We start from the raw sequence: 20,971 nt of genomic DNA, 5'->3' as shown, positions 1-20,971 counted from the left end.
GTTAGAAACACACAAAATGGGACCTTTAAAGTGTTTTATTCATTTTTCCACTTGGTGAATAAAGGCTGTAAAGCGAACAGGTGTTCATGATGTCATCAAGCTAACGGCTAACGCTGCTAATCACACACGAGCTACAGGAGGAGGTTCATCAATCAACTGATTTAATCCACTCTGATCAATCACGGTTATGGGGGGGGGCGTTACATCACTGACTAAGGAGGGGCGTCCCAATCCTGGTATTAATGCAGGGCGTTGGCTCCAGTCCGTCTGGGGGTCAGGGTCAGGGGGGTGGGTCAGATCTTAATGGGGTCAGACCTGACCCCGCCTCTGGTCACCATGACAACAGTTTGGAGGAGCCAAAAGTCCCTGATGTGGAGCTCTGGTTCCTGCCCCCCCAGGCCAGAACCCACAGGGTGCTGCGTCCGCCCCATAGGATGTCCAGTCGGATGCTGCCCCCCTAGAACACCACCTGGGGGCGGAGGTGCTCCTGTCGGATGCTGCCCCCCTAGAACACCACCTGGGGGCGGAGGTGCTCCTGTCGGATGCTGTTGTTCTTCAGGCTGGTCTTCAGCTCCCAGCGGGACTTCATCCTCTGGACGAACCGCATGTCCCTCTGCTGGAGCCCCCCAGGGCCTGAGGGGTCACAGGTCACAGGTCACAGGTCTGCTGGGGTAACGAGCTACAAACTGCCCCTGACGGGGACAGGACTCACCTCCTTGCCCCCCCCAGCCCAGGGCGCGGTACTGACGGAGGACCCTCCCCACGGCGTTCTGGTTGTGTCTCAAGGCCACCGCCCGCTGGGGGGCGAAGCGCTGCCGGTAGTACCGCAGGAGGGAGCGGTGCCCCACCCGGGCCCCTGGGGGGGACGACAGGTTAGACAGGGACACACACACACACACACACAGACACACACACACACACAGACACACACAGACACACACACACACACACACAGACACACACACACACACACACACACAGACACACACACACACACAGACACACACAGACACACACACACACACACAGACACACACACACACAGACACACACAGACACACACACACACACAGACACACACACACAGACACACACACACACAGACACACACACACACACCTGAGGGCAGCGTCAGCTCCAGCGTCTCCTCGTCACACTCCAGGACTTCGTCCGGCGGCGGCTCCTCCTCCTCCTCCTCCTCGCCGTCCCACCCCTCCTTCCTGTCTGGGTAGCTGCTCCTGAAAGCCACACCCCCCCGGCGTCAGACGGCTCAGACGCCCACAGGAAGTCCCGCCCACCGGACAGGAAACAGACCTGAAGTCGTAGAAGTCGGCGAACTCCAGCGCGGCGTCGCCGTCGGTGAACAGCTTGCAGTGGCTCTTGTCGGTCATGTGACTCTGGACCGCCTCCGTGGAGTAGAAGGCCCGCCCCCGCTCGTTGCACCACAGGCACACGTTCCCCGCGCCGACCTTCTCCCCTGTGGGCCACAAGAGGGCGTCAGAGGGGTTCTGGTCCAGAGGGGGCCAGACGCCCCACCGGGGGCGGGGCCTCCAGGCGGACCGCCCACCCTGGACTCACCCAGGTGCCGGATCAGACCCTGCAGGTCCACCAGGAAGTCCACGTCGGGGATGAAGAAGCTGTGGACCCGGGTCATGTGACCCAGGTTCTTCATCAGGGTCCTGGAGTGGTGGGGGCAGAACAGACAGTCTGTGACGGGGATGGACCCCGGCAGCGCCGCGGGGCGGGGGGGCGGGACCGGGGCCGGCCCCTCCTGATCCATCGCCTCCTCCTCCTCCCCCACGTCCTCCTCCTCCTCCCCCACGTCCTCCCAGTCCTCTGGAGACACAACCCCTGATGAGTCTGAGGAAGGCCACGCCCCCCCCCCCCACTGCCCCAGAACTCACCTTCCCCCCCTGAGGCCTCCTCCTCCTCCTCCTCCTCCTCCTCGTCCCTCTCTCTCCTCCGGACCTGCTCCTCCAGCCACACCATCCTGGGGGGCTTCTTGTCCTTCATCTGCACCTCTTCCCCTGGCGCTGCCCCTAGGGTTACCCCTGCTGTGGCCCCAGCCGGCCCCTGGGCGGGGCTGGCCCTCTGCTGCCCCCTGAGGGCCTGCTGCAGGGCCTCGTTGCGGGCGTCGTGGTCCAGCTTGTGGCCCCCCAGGCCCTTCTCCAGGTTCTTCTGGTTGATGCGCTCCACCGTCTCCATGGCGACGCGCTGGGCCCGCCTCTCCGCCTGCTGGTGGCGGTGGGAGTGGGCGTGGTCTCGGTGGGCGTTGGCGCTGGAGAAGGTCTTGTTGCAGAGGGCGCAGGCCTCCCGCTGCCCCCCCCGGTCCAGCTGCTCGGCCGCCGCCCGCTGCGCCCCCACCCGCTCCTGGAAGTCGTGGGCGGAGACCGGCGGCATGGCGGCCACCTTCCTCTTCAGGTTGTAGCGGTGCCAGTCGCTCCGGTAGTGGCGCCGCTGCAGGTCGCCGTCAGAGAACGCCACGCGGCAGCTGATGCAGGTGTAGGCCCCCAGCGCCCCGGGACGGGGGGGGGCGGGCAGCTGGGGACGGGTGGAGGTCTCCATGGTCACCTGGTCACCAGGTGGAAACAATAACAAACAAACCAGTTTGTGTGAACCACAAATTACTAGTTAGTAGCTGATCAATAAATAACTAGTTATTCAGAGTTCATGTTACCTCCAGAAAGCAGTGCATCATGGGATACGCTTCAAGAAAAATGTGTGCATCTCAAAAGTAAAAACAGAATATACGGAGAGGCACAGCGTTTAGCCAATAGATCAATACAAAAATAAACTGTTAATTATGATTTCATTAATAACACAACAAATGTTTAAGAAAAAGAAAAATTATTTATTAGTTTTATCAAAATGTTAAAGCCTGGTAGTCAATTAACAAACGGTTGTAGAAATAAAACAAGATGGGGGGTTTCACTTTTCACTCAGTAGGTTTTTTGGTCTTTAATTCATATTTTCTCCTGTGGACACTGAACCAAGAACCTTCACACACATTTAGTAACACCTGTAGTAATACCTGTGGAAACACCTGTGGAAACACCTGTAGTAACACCTGTGGTAACACCTGTGGTAACACCTGTAGTAACACCTGTGGTAACACCTGTGGAAACACCTGTGGTAACACCTGTGGTAACACCTGTGGAAACACCTGTAGTAACACCTGTAGTAACACCTGTAGTAACACCTGTAGCAACACCTGTAGCAACACCTGTAGCAACACCTGTAGCAACACCTGTAGCAACACCTGTAGCAACACCTGTAGCAACACCTGTAGCAACACCTGTAGCAACACCTGTAGTAACACCTGTAGTAACACCTGTAGTAACACCTGTAGTAATTGAAGGGTTGTCTCTATATTATCATATGAGGAAGTGAATCCGTTGTGTTCTCAGATGACCTGTCTTGAACGATGTGTCTCTAGATAAACGCATCAGGATGCTGGGTGAAGCGTGTTGTGAACACCGGACTGTACTGGTTGAAACTGGCCTCAGACCGCAAACGTTAAAACATGTGTTATAATCATTAAGACCTGCCTTCTGCAGAGTATAAATACTGAGTGACCTCTTTGTTTCCTTGCACTTGAGCGCTGCACTTTGCTTGTAAGACTCTGTGTCCAGAATATTCTGTAATAAAGCTTCGAAGAACTTTTCATCTGTTTCCAGTTTTTTTCGTGACCAACATTCTCACTACCCAAAACCAACGAACACGTGGAGGCTGGAGAAAAGGATCAGGACCGCCTCCAACATAAGATCTGTGGTAATATCTGTTTCTTCATTTACTTTTGTTTTTCATTCATTTTCACTTGCTTTTTCTCCAACTTTAGCATCTTTTTCCGAGGCATGGTGATAATCAATCAATCAATCAATCACCCTTTATTAGACTATCTCTTAATCCCACCAGCAGACGTTCCAAAGCGTTCTAACAGACAGACAGACCCAACAGGACTCCTCTTGTTCTCTGGGGGGTCGAACTAACTCCTCTCTCACTGCAGCTTAAACCAGCAGAAGTGTTGCAGACAGAATCAGACAGGTGAGTCACACAGGTGAGTCACACAGGTGAGTCACACAGGTGAGTCACACAGGTGAGGGTCGTGACCAGAAAGATAACGGAATTTGAACCCGGAAATCCACAAGTGGAGAAATGGAAAAAAAGTGAGTAATGTCGTTGGCGGGACTTTAAAGCTGGTGTCCCAGAGACACTCTGTGTGATGATCGTGTCAGAAAATGTGCGTCACGGACGAAAGAACACATGGACTGGAGAACACTGTTACTAGCTGATCAATAAACACCTAGTTAGGTAGCTGATCAGTAAACCACTAGCTAGCGGCTAATCAATAAACATAAACTACTAGTTATCTCCAAGGAACCATCACCTTATCGTGGTGGAGAGGTTTGTGTGCCCTAAGGAGCTATGTTGTTGGGAGTCTTGTACTCCTGGTAGGGTCACCAAAGGCAAACAGGTCTCAGGTGAGGGGCCAGACAAAGAATGGTTCAGAAGATCCCATGAAAAACGGAAAAGGGAAAACTGTGACCCTGACCGGAGGAAGCCCGGGGCCCACGTCTGGAGCCAGGCCTGGACGGAGGGCCCGTCAGCGAGCGCCTGGTGGTCGGGTCTGCCACGGGGCCCGGCCGGGCTCAACCCGAAAAGGCAACGTGGATTCTTCCCACCCCTGTGGACCCACCACCCACAGGGCAGAACGATGGGGTCGGGTGCGCTGCCATATGGGTGGCACGCATAGCCTCGGTTCTGGATCTAAACTCCTGGATAGGGGTTGGACCTGCTTTTACTCCAGAGTTGCGTCAGGCGTGAGGCGCAGGGCGGGTGTGGGGATACTCACAAGCCCCTGGCTGAGCGCCGCTGTGTTGGAGTTTACCCCAGTGGATGAGAGGGTCGCTTCCCTACGCCTTAAGGCTGTGGGGGTGGGGGGGGACTGACTGTTATTTGTGCATACGCACCAAATATCAGTTCAGAGTATTCGGCCTTCTTGGGGTCCCTAAATGGGGTCCTTGATGGGATCCCTGCAGGGGACTCCATTGTTCTCCTGGGGGACTTCAATGCACACATCAGCAATGATGGAGACACTTGGAGGGGCGTGATTGGGAGGAATGGCCTCCCTGATCTGAACCCGAGCGGTGTTATGTTGTTGGACTTCTGGTCTATCACGGATTGTTCATAACTAACACCATGTTTGAACACAAGGATGCTCATAAGTGTACCTGGTACCAGAGCACCCTGGGTCGGAGGTCAATGATTGATCTTGTGATCGTATCATCTGACCTTCGACCGTGTGTTTTGGACACTCGGGTGAAGAGAGGGGCGGAGCTGTCAACTGATCACCACCTGGTGGTGAGTTGGGTCCGTTGGTGGAGGAAACCTTTGGATAGACCTGGTAAGCCCAAACGAGTAGTGCGGGTGAACTGGGAATGTCTGAAGGAGGACTCGGTCTGCGAAGCCTTCAAATTCACACCTCTGAAGGAGCTTCTCGTGCATCCCTGTGGAGGCTGGGGGCATTGAACCTGAATGGTCGATGTTCAAACTTCCATTGCTGAAGCTGCAGCTGAGAGCTGTGGTCTCAAGGTCTCGGGGTCCTCAAGGGGCGGTCACCCTCGAACACCGTGGTGGACCCCGGTGGTCAGGAAAGCCGTCCGACTGAAGAAGGAGGCCTTCAGGGGCATGTTGTCCCTGGGGACTCCTGAATCAGTTGCAGGGTACCGACGGGCCAAAAGGACTGCAGCCTCGGCTGTGATGGAGGCAAAACAGAGGGTGTGGGAGGAGTTCGGAGAGGCCATGGAGAAGGACTATTGGACGGCACCAAAGATGTTCTGGAGGACTGTCCGACACCTCAGGAGGGGGAAACGGGGGACCATCCAAGCTGTATACAGCAAGGATGGGACACTGTTGACCTTGACTGAGGAGGTTGTCGGTCGGTGGAAGGAACACTTTGAGGAACTCCTGAATCCAACCACCCCAACTGACCCGTCCTCTGTTGCAGGGGCGGAGCTGGAGGATGATGGGAGATCAGAGTCCATCTCTCTGGGTGAAGTCACCGAGGTAGTTAAACAACTTCACGGTGTCAAAGCCCCGGGTGTTGATGAGATTCGCCCGGAAATGCTGAAGGCTCTGGGTGTTGAGGGGCTGTCGTGGATGACACGCCTCTTTAACATTGCGTGGAAGTCTGGGACAGTGGTGAAAGAGTGGCAGACTGGGGTGGTGGTTCCTCTTTTTAAAAAGGGGGACCAGAGGGTGTGTGCCAACTACAGGGGCATCACACTCCTCAGCCTCCCTGGGAAAGTTTACTCCAAGGTGCTGGAAAGGAGGGTCCGGCCGATTGTCGAGCCTCAGATTGAGGAGGAACAATGTGGGTTCCGTCCTGGTTGTGGAACAACGGACCAGCTTTTTACTCTCACAGGGATCCTAGAGGGGGCTTGGGAGTATGCCCATCCAGTCTACATGTGTTTTGTAGACTTGGAGAAGGCGTACGATCGGGTCCCCAGGGATATACTGTGGGAAGTACTGTGGGAGTATGGGGTGAGGGGGCCTCTCCTCAGGGCCATCCAATCCCTGTACGCCCAAAGTGAGAGATGCGTTCGGGTTCTCGGCAGTAAGTCGGACTTGTTCCGAGTAGCTGTTGACCTTCACCAGGGCTGCGCTTTATCACCAATTCTGTTCCTGATTTTCATGGACAGGATATCGAGGCGTAGTCGTGGTGAGGAGGGGTTACAGGTTGGTGGCCTGAGGATTGCAGCGCTGCTTTTTGCAGATGATGTGGTCCTGTTTGCGTCATCAGCCTGTGACCTGCAGCGCTCACTGGTCCGGTTTGCAGCCGAGTGTGAAGCGGCGGGGATGAGGATCAGCACCTCCAAATCTGAGGCCATGGTCCTCAGCAGGAAACCGGTGGACTGCCTTCTCCAAGTGGGAATGAGGTCCTTCCACAAGTGAAGGAGTTTTAGTATCTTGGGGTCCTGTTCACGAGTGAGGGAACAATGGAGCGTGAGATTGGACGGAGAATTGGGGCAGCAGGAGCGGTATTGCAGTCGCTTTACCGCACTGTTGTCACAAAGAGGGAGCTAAGCCGAGAGGCAGAGCTCTCCATCTACCGTTCAATCTTCGTTCCTACCCTCACCTGTGGTCATGAGCGATGGGTCATGACCCAAAGAACGAGATCGCGGATACAAGCGGCTGAAATGGTCTTTCTCAGACGGATAGCTGGTGTCTCCCTTAGAGATAGGGTTAGAGATAAGGTAGAAACACTGCTGTTCACGAGGGGCTCAGAGTAGAGCCGCTGCTCCTTCGCGTGGACAGGAGTCAGTTGAGGTGGTTTGGGCATCTGGTGCGGATGCCTCTGGGACGCCTCCCTAGGGAGGTGTTTCTGGAACGTCCAGCTGGGAGGAGACCTCGGGGCAGACCCAGGACCAGGTGGAGGGATTATATCTCAACTCTGGCCTGGGAACGCCTTGGGACCCCCAGTCAGAGCTGGTGGGTGTGGGGGGAAAGGGACGTTTGGGGATCCCTGTTGAAGCTGCTGCCCCCGCGACCCGACTACTGATAAGTGGCGGGAGATGGATGGATGGATACTAGTTATCTACCTGTCCACTAAACCAATCTATCAGCGGTGACCGGAAGGAGTCACACACGTTCGGTTCGGTAACATGACCGCTAGCGTCCCGGTAACGTTGTCGGTGAGCTACCGGCTAACGACCGACACACCGGCGGTTAACAACCAACAGCATTAACAAACAGACCGTTTACTCACCGCCGGGTCTCCTCCGGTACCGGGTCGTTCGCCTGTTGACGGATAAACAATGATCTCAGCTCCGCGAGCCGCTGCTGGCGAGACACGAGGACCACTTCCTGCTTTCTTCTTCTACAACACTTATTTCAGTGCGTCACCGGCGTGGCCACGCCCCCAGAGGGCGTCGCCACGCCTCCAGAGGGCGCTGCTGAGGCGACTCTGGAAAACCGGGAGAGGACGGCGCTGCTGCGGTCGATGAATGTGTGTGATCTGACGTCATGACTGTGATCTGAAGTCAGCGTCACATCTTGACGTGTTTTTTACCGGAACGCGTCTTTAATCCGCATTTTAAACGTGTTGCTGTTTCCTGCTGGATTCTCTTTCTTTACTTCTGTTTCTGTCTGAAACAAATAAAAACAAACGTTTTGTTTGTTGTTTATTTATTTTATCTGCAGTGAATAAACATAACTTGAATTAAAATAAGACAGAAAAAATAATCAATGACTATTAGTACAAAGCTTTGTTCCTCACTGAGCCCCGCCTCCACCCCCCTCCACATACATGACATGACATAAAGACATACATGACATCACGACACATCTGACACGTGAAGGCTGGTACAGTGCAGGTTAAACCGTGACACACCAACTTCCTGTTTGGTGACCACCAAACCTCCACAAACACACCTCGACCCCAGTGGAGGAACATGGGATATTTATTTGAGTTATTAACATTTATTGGCATTCAAAAGTCCAGTTTGTACATGCGGTTCTGCTCCACCAACACGTTGAAGTCCAGAACATCCTGGTCTTTAACGCTGAACAGCTGACAGGAAATGAAGATAGGAAACATTCAAACAGGAAGTGGAGGCTCGTGGTGACGATGCTCTGCCGAGGGACGGACCAGCGAGGCGACGTCAAGTTGAGTTTATAAACCCATGACCTGCTGCAGATAGACGGCGTCTAGCAGAGGGGTTACCTCACACCAGCAGCAGTGGTTCTGGTTCTGTTTGGATTGGGTCGCCACTGTTGCCATGGTTACGTACTCTAAATAAACTTCAACAGGACGCAGCTTTGAGACTACATCTGAGGACTATCCAAAGAGGACTATCCAAACTTCTGGACCACGACAAGTCAAATCAGCATCAAAACAGGAAGTGACATAATTTAAGGTTTGTCCAGAACCCCGTTTAACCCGGGACTGTCTGGACCCTGATGGAACCCCTAAAGGTTTGAGGAGAACAAACAGAAGGTCTCTGACCTTCCCCCGTCCGCAGAAACTCTCCCACCAGGAGAGAATCTTCTGAATGACTGACTTGTGAACGTTACTCAATTTGGTTACTGTGGAATTCTGGGTAATGAAGTTGGATGAGTCAGATGCCTACACATCGTCAGCCTCTGTCCGGTCAGACCCCATGATGTTTACATTCCTACCTCCATCAGCTGTTTCTGTCACCTGATTGGATTTATACCAGGCTAACACAACACCAGCGTTGGACCAGAGGTGCTGCTACTGGGACAATGAACCTAACGCCCCCCACAGGGTACTGAACTAATTTTCTGGTCATTGTGTCATTTTGGGTTCTGGTGTTGGGTTCTGGTCTGGTCATTGGGTCACATTGGGTTCTGGTCTGGTAATTGGGTAATGTTGGGTTCTGATGTTGGGTTCTGGTCTAGGCATTGGGTCATGTTGGGTTCTGATCCGGGCATTCGGTCACATTGGGTTCTGGTCTGGTCAATGGGTCTCGTTGGGTTCTGGTCTGGTCATTGAGTCACCTTGGATTCTGGTCTGGGCATTGGGTCATGTTGGGTTTTGATGTTGGGTTTTGATCTGGTCATCAGGTTGCGACTATTTTGACTGATGGATCCTGACAACAACCACAACCCCTCCACCTGTCGTCCGTGTGTAGCCCTGCCTCTTCGCCTGACCACACCCTCCCTCCATCAATGGTGCCTAAGGAGTTTGGAGAAGAACCCAGAGGAGGCCACCTCTCCACTCTTGGCCTGCTGCTCCTTTCTGGTCGGGGTCTTCTCCTGCCCCGGGTTCAGATCCCCCTCCAGCTGCTCCAGCTCTGATTGGTCCAGCAGCTCAAAGTCCTCCACCTCGCTGTCCGACTCCTCCTCCAGCTCCAGCACCCTAGTGGACTCTGGGAGTCCAGACCGCTGTGGGTCGCCCAGCGCCACCAGGCCCACCACGGCTTCTATCCGATCTTGGATGGCGGCAGTGACGGCGGCAGTGACCACCTCACCCACCATCTGGTCCACCAATCCGAGGGCTTGGTCTTTGGTGGGAGGATAGGTGGTCTGCCGCTGGGGCTGAGGTGAGGAAAGGTCAAAGCTGAAGTCATCGTCATCATCGCCATTGGTCGTCATGCCGTTGTCGAGGGAGGGGAAGTCTGGGAGTCCACCGGTGAAGGGTTCTTCTTTGTCCAGATCTGTGAAGAAAACAGGTTTATGGTGATACCAAGAACAAGAACTAAAGGACTGCTGACCAACAGGAACGTGCAGGATGGTCAGCCTACAGACAGCCTACCCTCGGAGTTCTCGGTCTGGGGCGTGTTTCCCTCCGACAGGTTGAACGTCCCGTTGTCGGTCCAGGTCACGTCGGACGCCTCAGTGTCCGAAACAGACATCTCCCTGTAGGCCGTGGAGTCCAGCTGCCACAGGAGGAGACGGGGATAATGTAGGCCTTTATGTAGGCCTGTTTGATGTAGTTAGCAGACAGGAAGTAGACCTTGTTCTTCCTGTTGTGATCAAACTCCATCCAACAATGAAAAACATTTCAAACCAACAACCCAGTTTCTTAAATCTGGTCTAAGTCCCCACATCCACTCCAATCTGTGCCCCGGACCCCCAGGCCAAGGTTGGTCCTACGTACTGGACTTTACCTGGACCGGATTAGACTGAATTGAGATGAGCAGCTAACCTGAGGGAACATGGAGGAGAGGTCCGACTCGATGTCCGGCCGCTCAGCCTGAGACGCCAACAGTTTCCTCTCTGGAAGAAGAAGTTTTGAGTTCATCAGTGAAGGAGCCTCGGACATGAAGTAAATACCAACAGGCTAATCCGTAATCTAATCTCTGGTCTCTGAACCGGGCCGTTCCTGAACTGGTCAGGGGTGGTTTCATAGAGGCTTCATAGAGGCTTCATAGAGGCTTAGAACCAAGACCAAACCCTGGCTGACAGACAGGTTGGAGTCGCTGCTCTAAACCATTTTTCAGTAACAATCTTTCACAGTTTGGATAAAACACAGGAACCCAAACTGCTGGTACACTGACTGATCGACGTCACTGTTTCCATAGTTACCGTGGTTCTGCTTGATTTTCTGGAGGAGCTCTCCGAGGCCAAAGTCCAGTTTCTGCAGAACCAGCTCCAGCCAGAGTCCGACCTCGTGACAGGAAATGAGAGGACACAGGAAGACGCCCAGAACTGCAGACATAGAGACAAACAGAACATCTTCACAAACATTCTAGTGGAGGAACCTTAACGGGAACATCTCCACCCTGATGGACCTGACTCCACCCAGAACGGCGATGCTCCGTCAAACGTTCTGACACTGGATGTGACCGTTTTGTTTTGCTCACTGAGTAGATATGAGATGAGGATCCCTGGAACGTAGCGTCCCACCACGGCGAAGAACGTACACACACTGCAGACCAGCAGGCAGAACTGGAGGGAAGGGAGCACAGCCAATCAGAGAGGTCCATCTGTGTTCTGGTATAGCCAATCAAAAAGGCCCATCCTCGTTCTGGTACAGCCAATCAGAGAGGCCAGTCCTCCTTCAGACCCATTCTGATTGGGTGTGGGGCGAGTGTCTCACCTTGCCGGGGTTCTGCTGTTTGAAGGCCGCCGTCTCCTGGAGGAAGAGTCTGAGGGAGTCACTGAGCGGGGGTCGTGTCCCGGACGGGGGATCCTGACTCGGACCTGGATCCAGAACCTCCCAGCTGCAAGAGAAGCATCCCGTTATAAAAGACCTCATCAGGGCCAGCTAATCTACGACCACCTAGCATGCCACCACCTAGCATGCGACCCGCTGCTGGTCCAATCAGCATTCAGCATTGAACTTCCGACCTCCGTTCCTTCACTTGAACTCCATCCAAAGCTTCATCATGTCTGTGACCACAGACACCCCCCCCACCCCACAAATAGCCATGTCTCAGATGACCCCCCTGATGGACATGCTGATCTCCACTACACATCCAGGAACACAACCGGTGCAGGATGGTTTCCATGGTGACGGGCTGATCGTGTGACCCGATACCCTGAAGAGCAGCACGAGGGTTCCTCCGTTCCAGGAAATACACCAGTCCCAGGAAGGACCTGTTGGGTAAAGCATCGTCATGTTTCACTGGAGGGGGGTCTGGAGACACACCTCCAGGTTCTAAACAGAACATCCCTCTGAGGCAGTTTTTAATTAACTTAAGGTCCTCCAGAACCACAGCACCACACACTGCTGTTTGACCAACAGCTGCTAGCTTGTTAGCCAGCTTGTTTTGGGATTGTGAATGTCTTCCACCTGGGATTATGATAAAAGGGATTAGATCATCTAATCCTGAGTGTTCAGTTAGTTCATGGTTGGTTTTAAACCGCTCTAAGTTAGCTTGCCCAACCTGTGATGTTAGCATTGAATTTAACAGAAGAGATGCTACCAATCTTTAGCTTCACATCCACTGCTCTCTCGTTAATATTAATATGATTAGTAATATTATTAACATATACATTAGTAATATATACAATCACTTCCCTTTAGATTGCCTCTCAGTAACACACAATAAGTAATGTATTGAGCTAAAATTAGCTTTAGAAACTCATTTAACTCAAGTTTTTAAAGTCTCCGTCCAATCAGAGAATCATCCTGCAGGATTTCAGAAGAACAGCAGTCACAGATCGCTAATGTTGCCATTTCCTGTCAATTTGTCACATGACGTCTGAGCTCCACAAACACCACTGAGACACAAACATATCACGTTTCATTACACCAGACCAGGGCAACGGCCATGTCCCCGCAGAACCATACAGAAAAGTAACCCTAACCCTAACCCAACTAACCCTAACCCTAACCCAACTAACCCTAACCCAACTAATCCTAACCCCAACCCAACTAACCCTAACCCAACCAACCCTAGCACTAACCCAACTAACCCTAACCCCAACCCTAACCCAATTAACCCTAACCCAAGTAACCGTAACCAAACCAATCCTAACCCCTAACCCTAACCCAACTAACCCTAACCCAAATAACCCTAACCCAACTAACCTTAACCCTAACCCAACTAAACCCAACCCCAACCCTAACCCAAGTAACCCTAACCTTAACTCCTAACCCAACTCACCCAAACCCAACTATCCCTAACCCCTAACTCTAACCCCTAATCCAACTAACCCTAACCCAAGTAACCCTAAGCTTAACCCCTAACCGTCAACGGAGACCCCGACAACAACCATGCAGAGGACCACAGGTGAAGGATGATGGCAGGGTTAAGGGGTTAGTAGGGTTAGTGGTTGGGGTTTGGCTAAGTGTTAGTTGGGGTTAGGGTTAACCCAATCATCAGTCTCTGAGAGGAAACTGAACTTCCTGTCTGTTTTTGACAGCACCTTAAAAGTACAGCTGAAGACCAAAGAAGAGGCGTATCAGATGTTCACCCCCCTGTCGGCATGGAATCCCCCCTAACACTCAGATCCCTCCCTCTGATCCACCTCACACCTCCAGTTCCTACCTGATGAACCCAAGATCTACCGGTAAACAAGACCAACAGAGCGATGATGCAAACCTTCAGGAAGAACTGTCCCAGGACAGTACATGTTGATGCCCTGAGAAGGTACCGAGTGGGAACCGAGTTTCCTTGTCAAGAACACAACCATCACACAACAAACCCTGTCAGCCCAGTTCAAGCAGGACTAACCCGACCAGTAGGTCAAACGCCTTCAAGGAATTTCTGTATGGAGCAGGTTCTCCAGGTAGTAGAGCAGGTAGGAACGAGTTCCTGTTTCAAAGTGTTCACAACAAATTTCCTTCACCCTCCACTGATGAAGTTTGTGTCCAACACATGACAATGAACCTCAACCAGTCAGAAGACTGAAGAGACTGTCTGAACACGTTCTCTGTCATCTGGTGAGAACATCACATGTTCCCTTGTATTTACACCAGGAATACTACCCAGTCCTACCTGGGTCCAGCTCCACGGTCTTCAGGAGACATGTTGAGATCTTTGGACACCTCCAGGAGTTCTGATAGTCTGTAGTCTGATAGTCTTCAGGCAGGAAACAAGACAGTACCGGCAGTAGAAACGGGACGGTACCGGCAGTAGACACGGGACGCCACCGGCAGTAGAAACGGGACGGTACCGGCACTAGAAACGGGACGGTACAGGCAGTAGAAACGGGACGGTACAGGCAGTAGAAACGGGACGGTACCGGCAGTAGAAACGGTCTGGACGGAGCTCCCAGATGCCACGCGGTGCGACAGCAGCTTCTGTTGATCCACAATGAAGCAGCGGGGCTTTAAATAACCTGGTCACACCGCATTCCAATGGCAGCCATCAGAGGCCCGGGAGTAAGGGGGTAGAAACAACCCCACCCCCGACACCACCACCCCCCAACACGCCTGCTGTTGTGACACCGTCGCCCCCCCAAACACGCCTGTTGTTGTGTCAGTGACACGGCGTGGCAGCCAGACGGGACGGGCGCGTGACGGACGCCTTGTTTTCTGCTCGGCCCACTGGACTCACCGTTCAGGTCTACAACCAAAGCCGCTTGTATGTTGTGTTTCACATGTTCCACATGTTCTACATGTACTCAGGGGGGAAGCTGCCCCCTACAGGAGTCGCCAACCAGCCTTCATTTCTGGAGGTCTCTACAACATTTTCCTCTTTCTGCAGTGCTTTTTCTGGCCTTTCTGACGACAGGTTTCCACATAGTTGGCGTGTGTCCACTGGCATGTGTCCATTAGCGTGTGTCCACTGTGTGTGCGAGCAGTAGTGAGGCTAATTCATGCTAAACGTTAAAGTTGAGTCAGGTTAGTGATGAAGCTTTTCGTGGTCTGCAGTTCTCCCAGTGGCCACTGGGAGCAGTGCAGAGGGACGTTCACTGGTCAGTGCCTCGTCTGTCCGCCTGGTTTCTGCTCCGCTAACCTGGAGAACGTTCTGTGGGACAGGAATGAGACGCTAATCCAATCAGATTAGAGATGAACACACACACACACACACACACACACACACACCAGCTGGGAGTTGTTTACAAAACACACACAGCTGATTTGTTATGTTGTTTTCCAGCCATCAGCCTCTAACCAATCAGAGTGTCTGCTCTGAAGCACGCCCCCTCTGGGTCATGTGACATGATTGGCACAGCTGCCCCACGTCACACCTCTGGTCAAGAAATAGCTGAGTCACACACACACACACACACACACACACACACACACACACACACACACACACACACACACACACACACACACACACACACACACACACACACGAATCTGATGTTTGTCAGATGGATTTAAACACTTTCAGGACGTACTTTCAAATCGCATTTTGAAACTGCTTTCGCCCCGCCGTCGTTGCTACGGCAACCCGTGAGCTCGGCCAATCATGTGTCCCAGTGTGAACAGAGCCAGGTCGCATTTGGACACAGTGTGAAACAGTGTGAACGGTCAACCTAGAAATCAGATGTGGAAGGGGATCAGATTGGAACCCTGTTTACCTGCAGTCTGATCATGTGATCATGTGATCATGTGATCACCACACACAGGAAAAACACGTGTCGCCGTTAGACACAGAACCGGTCCGTCACGGTCCGTCCAGCTGTCAGCAGATAATCTCCCACAAGCCTTTGCCTGAGCCCAATGAACAATTACCCACAAGACACCTGTGATAGACAGCAGCAGGTGACAACAACACAGACCCCCCCGGTGGCCCCTGTCACAGAGACAGAGGCTAAATACAGACCGTTACCGTAGCGACGTGATGGAGACGCTGCCGACCAATCACAACCTTTCTTCCCTCTGATCCTTGGATACGAGTTGGGGCTCCGCCCTCATGTCTGACACACACTTCATGGCTCCGCCCTCACGGCTCCGCCCTCATGTCTGACATGCGTTAGCTTAGCGTTGCTGCGTTTAGACACCTCCATCGAATCTGGTTTGAATCCAGTTCCTGAACAAAGCGTCTCTATGACGACTGAACAAACTCATCTCCTGGAGTGTTCAGTCGTCATGGAGACCGCCAACAGCTGACTGGCTGTCCCACCCCGCATTCAGGCCGGGTCACTGCTGTTGTTCTGAGATGGAAAACCACAAGGGTCATGTGATCACATCCCCTGACCTGGGTCACACCCCCGCCTGGCGCCCACAAATCCCTGTCGCGCCAGGATCGCACACACACACACACACACACACACACACACACACACACACACACACACACACACACACACACACACACACACACACACACACACACAGGAGGTCAAACCAGGTGACGACTCTGATCTGCTGCTGTCGCCTCACTTCCTGTTTCTAGTTGACTCTGACTCTCACATTGACTCACAGGACGAATCGACCAATCAGCTCAGGAAGCCTGGATGAATGTAAACATGACTAAACACACGCGTGTCCCCCTTCTGATGTCACAGGACATGTGTTCAGGCTCCATCATGTGGTGTAGGCTCACACATCACCCCAACTTCACCCCTACATTACTCCTACATCATTCCTACATCACTCCTGCATCACTCTTACATCACCCCTACATCAACAGTACATCACTCCTACATCAACCCTACATCACTCCTACATCACCAGTACATAACTCCTACATCACTCCCACATCACCCCTACATCACTCCTACATCACCCCTACATCACTCCTACATCACCCCTACATCACTCCCACATCACCCCTACATCACTCCTACATCACCCCTACATCACTCCTACATCACTCCTACATCACCCCTACATCACTCCTACATCACCCCTACATCACTCTTACATCACCCCTACATCACCCCTACATCACTCCTACATCACTCCTACATCACCCCTACATCACTCCTACATCACCCCTACATCACTCCTACACCACCCCTGCATCACTCCTACAACACTCCTACATCACCCCTACATCACCCCTACATCACTCCTACATCACCCCTACATCACTCCTACATCACTCCTGCATCACTCTTACATCACCCCTACATCACCAGTACATCACTCCTACATCACCCCTACATCACTCTTACATCACCCCTACATCAGTCCTACATCACTCTTACATCACCCCTACATCACTCCTACATCACTCCTACATCACCCCTACATCACTCCTACATCACTCCTACATCACCCCTACATCACTCCTACATCACCCCTACATCACTCTTACATCACCCCTACATCACCCCTACATCACCCCTACATCACTCTTACATCACCCCTACATCACTCCTACATCACCCCTACATCACGCTTACATCACCCCTACATCACCCCTACATCACTCTTACATCACCCCTACATCACCCCTACATCACTCTTACATCACTCCTACATCACCCCTACATCACTCTTACATCACCCCTACATCACTCTTACATCACTCCCACATACACTCACACATGGGTGGGGGCTCTTCAGCGTCCTACCTGGCCGTCATGCTGCACCTGAAGCCAGCTCCTGTGGAGGAAGAGGAAGTCATCATCACTGAGTCCATCACATGACACAGTTTATGTCCACAGGTTATAACTGTTCATAGGATTAATACCAACTAATTATGTCATTAACGACTGATTCAGGACTCTGGTCATGATCAATGCAGATATCTCCGCCTTATTGACGACTCTGGATATTTACAGGTGTGGTGTTACCTGTGGACAGGGATGGAACACCGTCTCTGACAATCACCATGACGACCAGGAGGGCCAGCAGCAGGGCTGTCAGGCTGTAGGCTCTGAGTGAGCTGTAGGCCACCAGCCTACGGAGAACGTGACGTCATGTTACCATCACATCATGTTACCATCACATCATGTTACCATGACATCGCGTTACCGTCACATCATGTTACCGTCACATCATGTTACCATGACATCATGTTACCATCACATCATGTTACAATCACATCATGTTACCATCACATCATGTTACAATCACATCATGTTACCATGACATCATGTTACCATCACATCATGTTACCATCACATCATGTTACCATGACATCATGTTACCATCACATCATGTTACAATCACATCATGTTACCATGACATCATGTTACCATGACATCATGTTACCATGACATCATGTTACCATGACATCACGTTACCATGACATCATGTTACCATGACATCACGTTACCATCACATCACGTTACCATGACATCATGTTACTATGACATCATGTTACCATCACATCATGTTACCATCACCTCACGTTACCATGACATCACGTTACCATGACATCATGTTACCATGACATCACGTTACCATGACATCACGTTACCATGACATCACGTTACCATGACATCACGTTACCATGACATCATGTTACCATCCCATCATGTTACCATCACCTCACGTTACCATGACATCATGTAACCATCACATCACGTTACCATGACATCACGTTACCATGACATCATGTTACCATGGCATCATGTTACCATGACATCATGTTACCATGACATCACGTTACCATGACATCATGTTACCATGGCATCATGTTACCATGACATCATGTAACCATGACATCATGTTACCGTCACATCATGTTACCATCACCTCATGTTACCGTCACATCATGTTACCATGACATCATGTTACCATGGCATCATGTTACCATGACATCATGTTACCATGACATCACGTTACCATGACATCATGTTACCATGACATCATGTTACCATGACATCATGTTACCGTCACATCATGTTACATCACCTCATGTTACCGTCACATCATGTTACTATGACATCACGTTACCATGACATCATGTTACCATGACATCATGTTACCGTCACATCATGTTACCATCACATCACGTTACCGTCACATCATGTTACCGTCACATCATGTTACCATGACATCATGTTACCATGACATCACGTTACCGTCACATAACGTTACCATGACATCATGTTACCATGACATCACGTTACCATGACATCATGTTACCATGACATCATGTTACCGTCACATCATGTTACCGTCACATCATGTTACCATCACATCATGTTACCATCACATCATGTTACCATGACATCACGTTACCGTCACATCACGTTACCATGACATCACGTTACCATGACATCACGTTACCATGACATCATGTTACCATGACATCATGTTACCGTCACATCATGTTACCGTCACATCATGTTACCATCACATCATGTTACCATCACATCATGTTACCATGACATCATGTTACCATCACATCATGTTACCATGACATCATGTTACCATGACATCACGTTACCATGACATCACGTTACCATGACATCACGTTACCATGACATCATGTTACCATGACATCATGTTACCATGACTTCACGTTACCGTCACATCACGTTACCATCACCTCACCTTACCATGACATCACGTTACCATGACATCACGTTACTACGACATCACGTTACCATGACATCATGTTACCGTCACATCATGTTACCGTCACATCATGTTAACGTCACATCATGTTACCGTCACATCATGTTACCATGACATCATGTTACCATGACATCATGTTACCATGACATCATGTTACCATGACATCACGTTACCATGACATCATGTTACCATGACATCATGTTACCATGACATCACGTTACCATGACATCATGTTACCATGACATCATGTTACCATGACATCACGTTACCATGACATCACGTTACCATGACATCATGTTACCGTCACATCATGTTACCATCACATCATGTTACCGTCACATCATGTTACCGTCACATCATGTTACCGTCACATCATGTTACCATGACATCATGTTACCATGACATCACGTTACCATGACATCACGTTACCATGACATCATGTTACCGTCACATCATGTTACCGTCACATCATGTTACCGTCACATCATGTTACCATCACCTCACGTTACCATGACATCATGTTACCATGACATCATGTTACCATGACATCATGTTACCATGACATCATGTTACCGTCACATCATGTTACCGTCACATTATGTTACCATGACATCATGTTAATAATGGTTCCATTGGTTCTTCCTCAGCACATAGAACCCTAACAGAACACTAACAAACAATAATAAACAAACAGTAACCAACAAAAACAATAACAAACCCTAACAAACAAACAAACAAACAATAACGGAACTCGTGACGGTGACACGTCCTCGAAACGGAACCGGGCGGACCGGGCCGGTCGGTAGGGCTGCGTCATGTTTCCTACCAGAACACCGCGTTGGCCGCAGCGAACAGGGCGGAGGTCCGGTACGGTCTGAGCCGCCACTGGACCGGACCCACCGGAGCCGGTCCCCGCGGCCCGGCCGCCGGCTCTGGCCCGGGCTGAGTCCGGTTCCGGGTCCGGCTCCCGGGCACCGCTCCCGTGTCCCGTCCGCCCAGCATCACGAGACCACCGGCAGACCGCCCTCCGTCAAGCCCGCACAGAGCCGTCAAACCCACCGGAAGTCTGGCCATACTAGTTCCGGTAGCGCGATTTCAAAATTAAAGTGGCTCAAATTAAAGGGATTAAATTAAATCACATTAAAGGGCGCAGCTGACAGGAAGTGGAGTTAGGGTCAAAGGTTAATGAACTCAATACTCGTTAATTATTCATTAATTAATTAGTAAATACTCTTTAATTACAAATTTAAATTATTAATTAGTCTTTATTTCCCTTCAGGGATTAATACAGTTCATAAAATAAAGAAAAATAAAATTTAAAAAATAGTTCAAAATGAGCAGTAACTACATCTGTTTGTTGATCAACAGTCTGTTGGCTCCGCCTCCAACCGTTCCATAGATGAGTGTTGTTCTTCATCACCAGGTGACTAAACGTTCTTCATCACCAGGTAACCAGCTGAGGAGACGACGCCAGTGGAAGGGAAAACCAGTGAACCATGTGGGGAACATTAAACCACAGAAATGACCACAAACACGTGATAGAGGACACAACACTCAGTCCTGGTCTATCACATGATGTTCTGAACACAGAGCACACAGAGAGCTGATAGATGTGAG

The 20,971-nt window shown here is 51.2% G+C and overlaps 2 protein-coding genes across 2 annotated transcripts; both read right to left on the bottom strand.

Annotated features, from left to right (window-relative positions):
• Positions 1-8: 8 nt before the first annotated feature.
• Positions 9-7,899, bottom strand: znf622 (zinc finger protein 622). Its single transcript, XM_068341254.1, has 7 exons — positions 7,769-7,899; positions 1,905-2,571; positions 1,579-1,836; positions 1,315-1,477; positions 1,120-1,238; positions 713-856; positions 9-633 (listed from the first exon to the last, which is right to left on the bottom strand). Exons 2-7 carry the CDS (start codon positions 2,563-2,565, stop codon positions 506-508), a joined length of 1,473 nt encoding a protein of 490 aa, XP_068197355.1. The 5' UTR covers positions 2,566-2,571; positions 7,769-7,899; the 3' UTR covers positions 9-505.
• Positions 7,900-8,176: 277 nt separating this feature from the next.
• Positions 8,177-20,443, bottom strand: retreg1 (reticulophagy regulator 1). The gene is made up of 9 exons (XM_068341581.1): positions 20,181-20,443; positions 17,620-17,726; positions 17,398-17,428; positions 11,567-11,690; positions 11,331-11,415; positions 11,053-11,175; positions 10,673-10,743; positions 10,280-10,403; positions 8,177-10,181 (listed from the first exon to the last, which is right to left on the bottom strand). Exons 1-9 carry the CDS (start codon positions 20,426-20,428, stop codon positions 9,691-9,693), a joined length of 1,404 nt encoding a protein of 467 aa, XP_068197682.1. The 5' UTR covers positions 20,429-20,443; the 3' UTR covers positions 8,177-9,690.
• Positions 20,444-20,971: the final 528 nt, after the last annotated feature.

Source organism: Antennarius striatus, chromosome 18 (genome assembly GCF_040054535.1).
Source record: "Antennarius striatus isolate MH-2024 chromosome 18, ASM4005453v1, whole genome shotgun sequence".
NCBI lineage: Eukaryota > Metazoa > Chordata > Actinopteri > Lophiiformes > Antennariidae > Antennarius > Antennarius striatus.
The sequence above is the reverse complement of the archived record's forward strand: the minus strand, read 5'-3'. Positions and strand labels throughout refer to the sequence as shown.

What these genes read in the sequence shown, in the direction of transcription:
- retreg1 (XM_068341581.1), bottom strand. Translation starts at nt 20,428, where the DNA reads ATGGCCAGACTTCCGGTGGGTTTGACGGCTCTGTGCGGGCTTGACGGA. An exon ending in CCTCATCTCATATCTACTCA is followed by an intron (nt 11,176 to 11,330) that starts GTGAGCAAAACA and finishes CTATGTCTGCAG; the next exon opens with TTCTGGGCGTCTTCCTGTGT. An exon ending in GAAAATCAAGCAGAACCACG is followed by an intron (nt 10,744 to 11,052) that starts GTAACTATGGAA and finishes TTCTTCTTCCAG; the next exon opens with AGAGGAAACTGTTGGCGTCT.
- znf622 (XM_068341254.1), bottom strand. Translation starts at nt 2,565, where the DNA reads ATGGAGACCTCCACCCGTCCCCAGCTGCCCGCCCCCCCCCGTCCCGGG. An exon ending in GGGTCTGATCCGGCACCTGG is followed by an intron (nt 1,478 to 1,578) that starts GTGAGTCCAGGG and finishes TGTGGCCCACAG; the next exon opens with GGGAGAAGGTCGGCGCGGGG. An exon ending in GGAGCTGACGCTGCCCTCAG is followed by an intron (nt 857 to 1,119) that starts GTGTGTGTGTGT and finishes CGTCCCCCCCAG; the next exon opens with GGGCCCGGGTGGGGCACCGC.